At 39.8% G+C, this 9,878-nt stretch overlaps 1 protein-coding gene across 2 annotated transcripts in view; it reads left to right on the forward strand.

Moving 5' to 3' along the window:
* Positions 1–9,878, forward strand: part of myo3b (myosin IIIB) — a 67,263-nt gene extending 57,385 nt beyond the window's left edge. For both annotated transcript variants that reach the window (XM_046054387.1, XM_046054388.1), the window contains 4 exons: positions 1,664–1,764; positions 2,142–2,188; positions 2,564–2,718; positions 9,747–9,878. In XM_046054387.1, coding sequence (XP_045910343.1) covers positions 1,664–1,764; positions 2,142–2,188; positions 2,564–2,672 — 257 coding nt within the window. In that variant the 3' untranslated portion in view covers positions 2,673–2,718; positions 9,747–9,878. The remainder of the gene's footprint in view (positions 1–1,663; positions 1,765–2,141; positions 2,189–2,563; positions 2,719–9,746) is intronic.

A 9,878-nucleotide genomic window follows, 5' to 3' on the forward strand; every position in this document is an offset into this window, starting at 1 on the left:
AAGTTAAATAAAATATATATATATATATATATATATATATATATGTATATGTATATATATATATGTATATATATATATATATATATATATATACGTATATATGTATATGTATATGTATATATATATATGTATATGTATATATATATATGTATATGTATATGTGTATATATATGTATATATGTGTATATATATATGTGTGTATATGTATGTATATATATATGTGTGTATATGTATGTATATATATATATATATGTGTGTATATGTATGTATATATGATGATCCAAATCAAGACTATTCTATATGGCTAATTGGATGCTCTACGTTTGCCCTTGTATTCCTGAAAAAAAAAACTGCACTCCTACCTACCTTCAACCTTTCTCACTGAACTCCGAGAAAAGCCTCAAGCTGCAGCACTACTAACTACTTCTTCAGTTATACGATACATCAACTACTCACAGAGACAAATGTTGTATTAAAAATAAATATTTGGATTGCCTTGGTAGCCAAATGGTTACAATGCATGCCATATAACCACAACCTTTGTTGCATGTCATGCTCCTCTCTCTCTCTCTCTCTCTCTCTCTCTCTCTCTCTCTCTCTCTCTCTCTCTCTCTCTCTCTCTCTCTCTCCCCCCCCATTTCAAATTCAATTCATTTCACTTCAAATTAGCTTTATAGGCAAGAATGTATAACAACAATATTGCCAAAGCATCATACAAACTACATAAGAACAATCAACCCCATACATTTCATTAAACAAGTAATTAAAGCATAAAGTAATTAAAGCATATGTGTGTGTGTGTGTGTGTGAAAAAAACTATTCCCTGTCTGCGTCCTCGCCTCACTCTGTCCAGGAAAGGCGGAAATATCTATATTTTCCTCTTCTCAAACCACATGTAATAAATTGCCTCACCTATTATTATCATTAAAATACTTTATTTACTCTCAGGCTCTGACAATAATACTCAGTGTCAACACTCTGTAGACACAATATTAACTTTTCCAGGACCCGTTTGCAAATGATTGTAGCAATTTTCAATTTATTCATCTCAGTAGGTGGTGCTTCTTCTAAACAGAGAAAAAAAACTGTTTTCTCTCCTAGAAACACAGTTGAACTAAGTACATCATTTGTTGAAATGGTCACAGCTGCCATGCATATATTGTAACTGGCACTACATTCGTTTTCACTTGTTTCTAGTCTGACAGGATGGCAAGATCTGATCTGAGCCTCAGTGTAAACACATTCAAGAATTACTTTTCTCTCTTTTTGCGGGTTGTGGTCACAAGAAAGTGAAAATGCGTGAGTAGTCAGAAGTGTATCCAACACCACACACCACAGTCTCACCCTCTGCCTCTTCCATTGTAGCTATGAACTTGAACTCTAGTCTCTTGTGCACCTGTAAGGAGAGATATAATTAGATGTGATTTATGTGTGGGTTTGTGTAATGTTAAGCTGTTATTGAGTCAGCTCTTTGATGAAATTACATAATCTTAAACCTAGACCAAAGTAAAAATGTTTCTGCCACTTTGTCACACGAGGGTGCAGATTTTAAAAAGGGCGGCAGAATCTGTTTACTGCTGCTGTCATCGCCATCAGTATCGTGTTCGTGCTTGTTGTTGTTTTGCTTGGTTGGATCACTGCCCTCATTTTTCCTCTGTTGCAGGTCCAGTGATGAAGCTGCAGCAGAGAACTCCTCGCCGGCGGGGCCAGCAGCCCAAGCTGCTCAACAGCCCTGAAGACAGCCTGTACTACAACCAGCTAAATGTGAGTTCAAAGTGCCGATAAAGGCCTTTGTCTGACTTTGGTTCCACATGATAATACAATTAAACCTACCTGTGCCAGACCCTGGAGCCCCACCCCCACACTTCTCTGCCTCTTGTCTTGAACATGTGCTTATGCTCTTTATCTGTTGCTTTCATGTCAGGATGTCTGCCTTCACGGTGAATAATTGATGTGGTTTATCAAAGCTGAGCAAGATGCATGCTTCATCAGACTCACTTGAGCCCTTTGATCAGAAAAAATTATGCTGTGACTTCTGATATTATCAGCATCTGCTCGCATTCAACACAAAATCACTTTGAATTAAAAATTAATGACTCTCTGCTCATCTTTTGACTGTGTGCTCTTGGCCCTTTCCTCAGAGAACTCTGGATTACCAGGGGAGCAAGAGGAAGCCGAGAAAACTTGGGTAAATAACTGCTTTCCTACTTACAGCAACTCTAAACAGAGCAGGCCCTTTGTGAAATAGGAGAATCCAGAAATGGAGTTGTTTTCTTTTAATGTAAATGGAGAGCCGAAAATAACAGGCTTTTTATGAGCAGTTGCTTTGCGTCATTAGAGAGGGGGTTACATATTAAGGCTTTGTCAGCATGCTAATTTAATTGTTGAAGGTCTGACTTGTATTTGTACTATAAATTACATCCTGGTTCAGCTCAGTATGCTTAAGAAAATGCATGTGCCTCATTGTTGTATCTGCAAATATTGTTTTTATTCTAAATCCCATCAAGACTGCTCTGTATCCCAGTTGCTTCTCACCACTTTCTCGTCTTCTTTCCCATCACAGTCAAATCAAAGTTCTGGATGGAGAAGATGAATACTACAAATTACTGTCAACTGTGGAGTCGATCCCTGAGGAAGAGTACGCGACCGCTCCCCCCTCCCACCCTTTCTAGCGGGCCTCTCGTCAGTCAGAGCTGAGCCTTACATCCATGTCAACCGGTAAGACAGACGCGCCAGACATGTAGACAGACACTCCAAAGAACATCCTCTGTGTTGGATGTGCTGTGGTATGTGGAGCAAGTAGCAGCATTGCAGAATAAGCGACCTGTACAGGCGATTCCCTCAGCTGTTTGGAAAGTGTTCACAGGAACACCTTCCTCATCAGTGACATTATTACAAGTTTTCTATAAGCATTGTGCTATTCTGTGTAGTAAGACACCACAGTTTCTCCATTTCAGCTTAGGTTTTATAGCCATAATGCTTGATATAGTTAGAGATGTTACATTTTGCAAGTAGAGGGGCTCCAGACTCCTTCCTGGTGTATGTTATTGAACTTTTCTTGTCCTGATTTTGACTTGCTGCTTTTATGCATCTCATTGTGGCAAAAATTTGTAATTTAATGAGGCGTTTGTCATTTTTCCAGAGGCCTTTTCGGGGTCTTAAATCCTGCACTAAATAAGAAATTATTATTCAGCTTACAAACTGCTGTGAAATGGTACAGATGTTGCATCAATAAATAAATGAATGGCAATACACGTAACACAAAGAATACACATCATCATGTGGTGCGCTGGGCAGGGAGGCTTCATTAATAAGAAGCTATTTCCATAGTCATCTTGAAACTCTTAAATGCTGAGCATTCATTTGTGTTTTTAATGCTGTTATATCAGATGTTTAAACTCTATACCAGGGCTGCAATAATTCCATAATATTAAATTTATAATAATATGAACTCAAGAAAAGCAAACATATCATTTTTTAAGCTTTAACCAGCAGATGTTTGCCATTTTATCTGAATAAATGACACCAATAACAGTTAGTTTCTGTCAATTGACTGATCAGTGATCATTTGGCATTGCTCCACATTTACTCTAAGGAGCCCCTCATCTCGCAGGCAGTGTGTTTCTAAACTCAGTGGTGTTAACCTGACTTGGGAAGATCTACCTATTTTGAGCATTATGTCTATTGTCTAAGACAGATCCAGAGACAAATCCCTCTGAAACCCCAAACTCTCTCTACAAGTTCTCCCACAGCGAGCTGCCTGTAGTTAGAGGGGCTTTGTGCAGTCTGAGTGCTGCAATAGCCTCACACAGGCAGAGCTAGACCTCAATTTGAATTTCACCCTAAATACAGGAATTTTCTTTTAAGATGTGAAGTGTCGGAAATGCAGGGCTGGCGAGTTGATTTGTAGAGCTTTTTTTTTTCTTCTTTTCAATTTGCATATCATTTACTGCATCTCCCTTTGTTGACACCCGAGGGCCTGAGAGGAGATTTTGATCTTAATAGGAAGAGTAGGGTGGTATGACTGAGGATCTCATCCTCCTTATTCTCAGCAGGGAAAACATTAGAGCTCTGCCTAGATAGCGAGACCGGCTTCACTTAGGTTCAGGTTCATGGAATCGTGGTGGGTTTAAAGAGGTCCAAAGTGTTCATTAAACCCCACTGCTGAGTTCTGTGAGGGTCAGACTGTGAGGACTGACTCATCACCTAAACATTGCTGGTTATGTATGTTATTTCTGCTTTTTTAAGCATGTGAAATATAATGTAATCAAAACATGGTGCAAGTAAAATTTAAGATGAAAAATGGTTTCTAGTCCAAGGGTTTTTTCACTTGAAAACACTGTGGTTTTATGTCTTTCATTTTCCAACTAAAAGTAAATATTTCCATCTAAATTGTAATGAAGTATTAAGTAGCATACAATGGAAATACTATACTCAAAAATGTGTACTGAAGCACATTCTTGAGTACTAAATGTACTTAGTTACATTACAACACTGCCCTTATTTAATGACATTTAAAAGCAATGGTTATCTAAATAATGTAATTTTTTCTTGTGGTTGTTTGAGATTTGGTTTAAATTATCTGTGGACAACTATTAAAAAAAAGAATCCAGCTGTATCCATGATCAAATTAACTCTCATAATTAAGCTGCATCAATAATAAACTTTTCGATTTATTGTCATATTAAACTCAAAGAGTAATACTCCAGACCACTGGCAGTGTTATAATGTGGTGTCACAGTTAGTTCAGAAGCATTTCACCTCCGGTCGAAGCCACAGATCCTGCAATAATTAAAATCCTCGTTGTGCATTACTCCCTTGCTGGGATAGATGGCTCCTCTGAAGAGCAGTCTGAAATAGGTCACCCCAGCACCCTGTAGTGCATCTTAAAAGTACACTGAATCAATTAAGTGTGATCATGCTCCCTTGATTATTTTGGCCCTGTTTTTACCATGGAGAGGAATTTCAAATAGGCTCACTAGTTTGAATAACAAGGTTGGACTGTGGTGACAAATGGTTCCAGAGTGGGTGTTTCTTCCCCTGTTTTTCTCTGCCAAATTAACTCCCTGGCTGATTGCCTGCTTTAGCATATGAGAGGAGGTGAGCGGAGGTGTGTACGTAATTGCCTTGGTTAGCTGATTATGTGTTGCAAATGTTATGAAATACTTTCTCATGAGAGATGTTCTGACCTAATGAACTGAAGCTCCTGTGTTTGCATGGACTCCTGGTCGTGTTACGGGGTCTGCAGACGCAGTGTCATTTCAGCGTTTGAGTCCCGACACCTGTGTTTTCTTAAATACGTCTTAGTGAATCCAGCTCCCTCTTGTTTTTCCTCATTAAATCTGACAACATCTGGTGCACGAGAGAGGACTCCTTTAATGTGGCTAACGTTACTGCTGGTGTTATTCTTGCCATTTTAGCTATTTGCTTCATGCGTAGTGCTTTCATTAAAGCTCCATCCAAGGCAGCCCCCAAACATTGTTATCCAAAGTTTTAAACCACCTTTATGAAAATTGCTCGAACTGCAGCCTTAACAAATGATGAAAAGCTTTTATTTTCGAAAGAAGCATACTTACCTTTTCACCTAATAGTGATGTCTTACTTCAAAGAGAGAAGACGATTAGGCCAACATTGTCCTGTTTTATATCCTTGGAGTTCAAAGAGAGAGTTTGAATACCAGTATTCCATGTGCAGTCTTTTCAAATATTGTTTTAATGCAGTATACATGCTTTTGATATCCAGATGTGTCCGTTTTCCACCACAGTAGAATATATCACACTATAATATGATTGCATACCACAGTTTGATAAATGAAGAATTAATGCCAGGTCCAGTTCCCACCAACTTCAAGGACAGGGGACAAACAGACACCTAAAATAGCTACAAACTTAGCATTGTGAGGCTAATGATTGGTGCCAAAGAAAGTGACATACATGAGCGTCAGCCAGATGTCAGGTGTGTGTTGAGGGCTCTGAGCAAAAGAACATTCCCCAAAGACGGCATTAATAAAGAAACTGGTTGAGCCAGTAGATACAGAGCGAGAGAGTAAGAGGCATAGAAGAACAAGGAGATAAAAGAGTCTGTTGAGTACATACATCAAAGGTCTCTTAATGACAAGGGATGCCATTAGGGTTACAGTGGCTTTTGTTTCAGCTTCCTCACACCTGCAGTTTGTTGAGGGCACCGTTTTGTTGTTAACATTTGCATGAATATAAAATGCATGCATGAGGGGATAAGAGTTTGTTCCCGACTGCCAATCTTGGTGGTGACCAAATGTTGTGGCCAGAATTACAGCTTCCTTTTCATTTGCAAAAACATAGAGATATAAGCATTCTGTTGCTTCCTTGTGTAAAGAGGGATAAAGCTAGAAAAGGCTTACATAGAACAATAGAAACAGTATGGAAGAGCTGTTATCCTATATATGCCATGAAATTTATTGACTTAAAAGTTTTCTTGCTGCCTCCGGTGCTGGAGTGGGATTTGACAAATCAGAGCGTGAAATTGTGATTAGCCTCTCTCAGTTTGTAGACGGAGTGGGGCACTAGCAGACTTGGCATGGCCAAAGGTGTAACCTGTTTTGTTTTGCCCCGGTGCTGCTTTCCCAGATGGTGGTACCAGCTGCCATTGAATAAACGCTGGACGGGTAACAGTGTGAGAATTACCACGGCCTTGTTTCAGTTTGGGAGGCATAACAGAAAGCTTTTTCTTTTTTTTTTGCCACAGCCAGGAGGAGCAGGGACGTATCACCTGGTGTTCAACCAAACGGCCTTTTGATTGAGGTCACAATAAAGTAGTGTCCGGTATAAATGTTTTAAAATGTGTCCTAAAACTCCTAGATTTCTCAAATTTATGTAGTAGTCTGTGGAGACCCCCACTGTCACATTACAGTATTTTCTTTACATGCCCCTTAAAGGGGCTATATGTAAGTTTTTCATTTTAATAAATCAAATTGGCATTGCCTTATTGTCAGTGGGCTCAAAACTCACTCAGAAATGAAGCACACGCCTGTTTTCTCCGTTGCTTGCATCAGCCACTAAGCTTTTAATGGGAGTTCTCCGGGTCGGATTCAGCCCTGTGCGCGCTCCCGAGCCTCTCTGACTACAGCGACATGCAGTCCACTCACACCATAAAACAGCCGGCTCACAGCAAAACACAGGCTCCACGAAAGGATCCAAAACAACAATAAAGGTTTATGTGCTGAAGCCCATCAGACCAAACAGGTTCAGATGATATTGAGTAAGAACAAATTGAGCATTAGTAAAGCTGGAGAAACACAGTGAAAGTCACGTTAGCTCACCGGCTAAGGCCGAGCAGTTGCTAATGTTATCCGGTGCAAAGTTATATAACGTTAGCTTTCCACATGTAAAGGTAGCCTATATTGATGCAGCCAGGAGCAGCCAGCTAACGCTACAGGAGCTCGGACCTGCTGCTGTTTTCTTCATAACATTCAGTTTATGTTTATACTCAGGTACACAGCTTCTCCACCTCTCAGTCGCTGTAACTTACTGTAATAAACCGGTCACAACAACCCAGAGGAAGGAAGAGCCATCCACTAACACTAGTTACAGTAAAGTTACTGACTGCGGTTTAACTGTTATCAAGTGTGACACAATCTTGTTATAATATTCAGTCCAGCTCACTAACCGTTTCATTATCATCCAGTACATGTAGCTGTGCTGACATTGCTGAGCCTTCGGTGAAAGATACACAGATAGTAAGTGCAGTAAATGTATCGTGATCATGTAACGAGCATGGATTAGTTCAACCTGCAGCTGATAAAAATATTACTGTAACGTTGCAGTGGGAGTTTACCTGAGTTTTCAGCTCTGTCTGTTCTCCCTGTCTGTCTATAGCCGCTGTCACTCTGCCTTTTTTTGTGAGGATTGTGCCAATATGCGGCTCGCTGCGCTGAATGAAGTAACGTTACGGAGCCGGTGTAGACCTGCCTCTGAGACAGGAACGTTGAAATAACAGGGCCTGAACATGTCTGAGTGAAAAGCCACAGCCTGCATGCTGGTGTTTCTGCGTTTATTGCAGGATTTCTGTATGACAGTGCTTGTGTTTTGGATTATGCTCGCTCATGACTTCACAATCGAGCATGCGTACGAGCACACGTCTGGTTGCAATCTTAGAACTGAACCGCTAGTGGCCGCTGGATCACCTGGTTTATTTTTATTGACATTTTTAAGCTAAATGAGTGGGTCAATATGGGCAACACAAGGCTTGTACAGGAACAAGGTCTTTCACTGACAAATGTAATCGGTTACATCATATAGGCACATATATATATATATATATATATATATATATATATACATTTTTTATTTTACATATTGTAACATAGTATTAAGATAAAGGTTCAATGTCTCCAAAGAGTTTGTCATTCATTTGTTTTCATTGCTTCTCTAAAAGTAAATGTTTATTTAAATATTTACTAAAATTAACAAATGTATGTAGATTATTCAGCCCAGTACAACATGGAATCTTGTTCTACTTACAAACCTGAAAACATTCATGTTTTAAGTATCAAAAATAGCATTTCCGTAAAAGCAACCAAGAACTTGTTCTGTACGGTTGAAGCATTCACAAATAACACTATTTCAAATTTCCCACAATTACATACCAACAGTTGCAGGAAACATGTAGCGGCTCTTAATACCTTGCTCAAGTGCTCTGGAGCAATAACGCCTGGAAAGTGGTCACTAAAGTGAAATTATATTTAGAAATTATATAAAAGTTATAATATAAAAGTATAATAAAAACCTGAACCACCTGTTCTTAAAATCTGGCAACATCTGAATATCTGAGGACAGTTAAGTTGTTGGTGTCACAGTATTTTTGATGTTTGGAGATCTTTTTATTGTAATATTTCCTGCGAGAGCGCTGCAGTCTGTACCCTTGTACATCATCATAGAGGGGGGAGAGTTTCCCTCTTTAGGGATGGATTAACACATCCCGGGTGGGCTGAGAGAAGGTAAAATGACCTGTCCCGCCTTACGTGACCCTGGGCCAACCCGGCACATTGCCACGGCTTTACTCTTTGCTCTTGAATATGCAGAGATCCCCAGCTTCATAGGCTCGGGAGAGAGAGAGGAAAAAAAGAGATGTATCGCATTGCAGGGAAAATTAGTGAGACCAAAGTTGGAGTTTCTGTGTGTTGGGGGCTACGAACAATGGCAGCTTTCTGTCAGACAGCAACTTCAAAGGTCTTCTGAGTGACTGCTCTGAGTTATACTTTGTTGTAGATCACTGAGGAAATTCACAGATGTTTTCTCATACGAGACACCATTATAGCGGCTCAAGTACCCGGTAGCCTCAAGCGTCTCTCCCTCTCCGCCTCTCTCTCCCTCTCCCCCACACTCAAACTCACTCTCACTCTCACACATGCACCCTGCACCACCTCCCTGCTCACCCCACCCTCATGCCCAAGTCTCTGATATGTCTCGTATGAGACAGATGTGGAACCTGTTTTCTCTCCAACTGTCCAGAGAATATGGAAAGTTAAAAGGGTTCGTGTTGTGGCATTGCCCCCTGACTCTTGTCAAATCCACAGTCGTCACTGTCAGTTATCTCAAAATGCCAAGCTCAAGTTCAGCTCCTCGTTCTCAGAGCCGTTTGGGGTCAATACAATAAGTAGTAAATCATTCTAATAAAATTAAACAATTAAATGCAATGATAGTGAAAAGTACTTTTGAGTGTGCTGCATGATGGGCATTGTCAATGCAGTTTTTCTCTCTCTTCTGCAGATTGCCTTCTTCAACTCTGAACTGGACCTGAGCCAAAACAAACTCAGCAACTTGATATCTATTGTACATTTTTATTTATTTCTAGTAAGCTGCCATTTTATATGAGTCAAATAAATGTGTTTAAACTTCTGA

This window comes from Micropterus dolomieu, linkage group LG07, assembly GCF_021292245.1.
Source record: "Micropterus dolomieu isolate WLL.071019.BEF.003 ecotype Adirondacks linkage group LG07, ASM2129224v1, whole genome shotgun sequence".
Taxonomy (NCBI): domain Eukaryota; kingdom Metazoa; phylum Chordata; class Actinopteri; order Centrarchiformes; family Centrarchidae; genus Micropterus; species Micropterus dolomieu.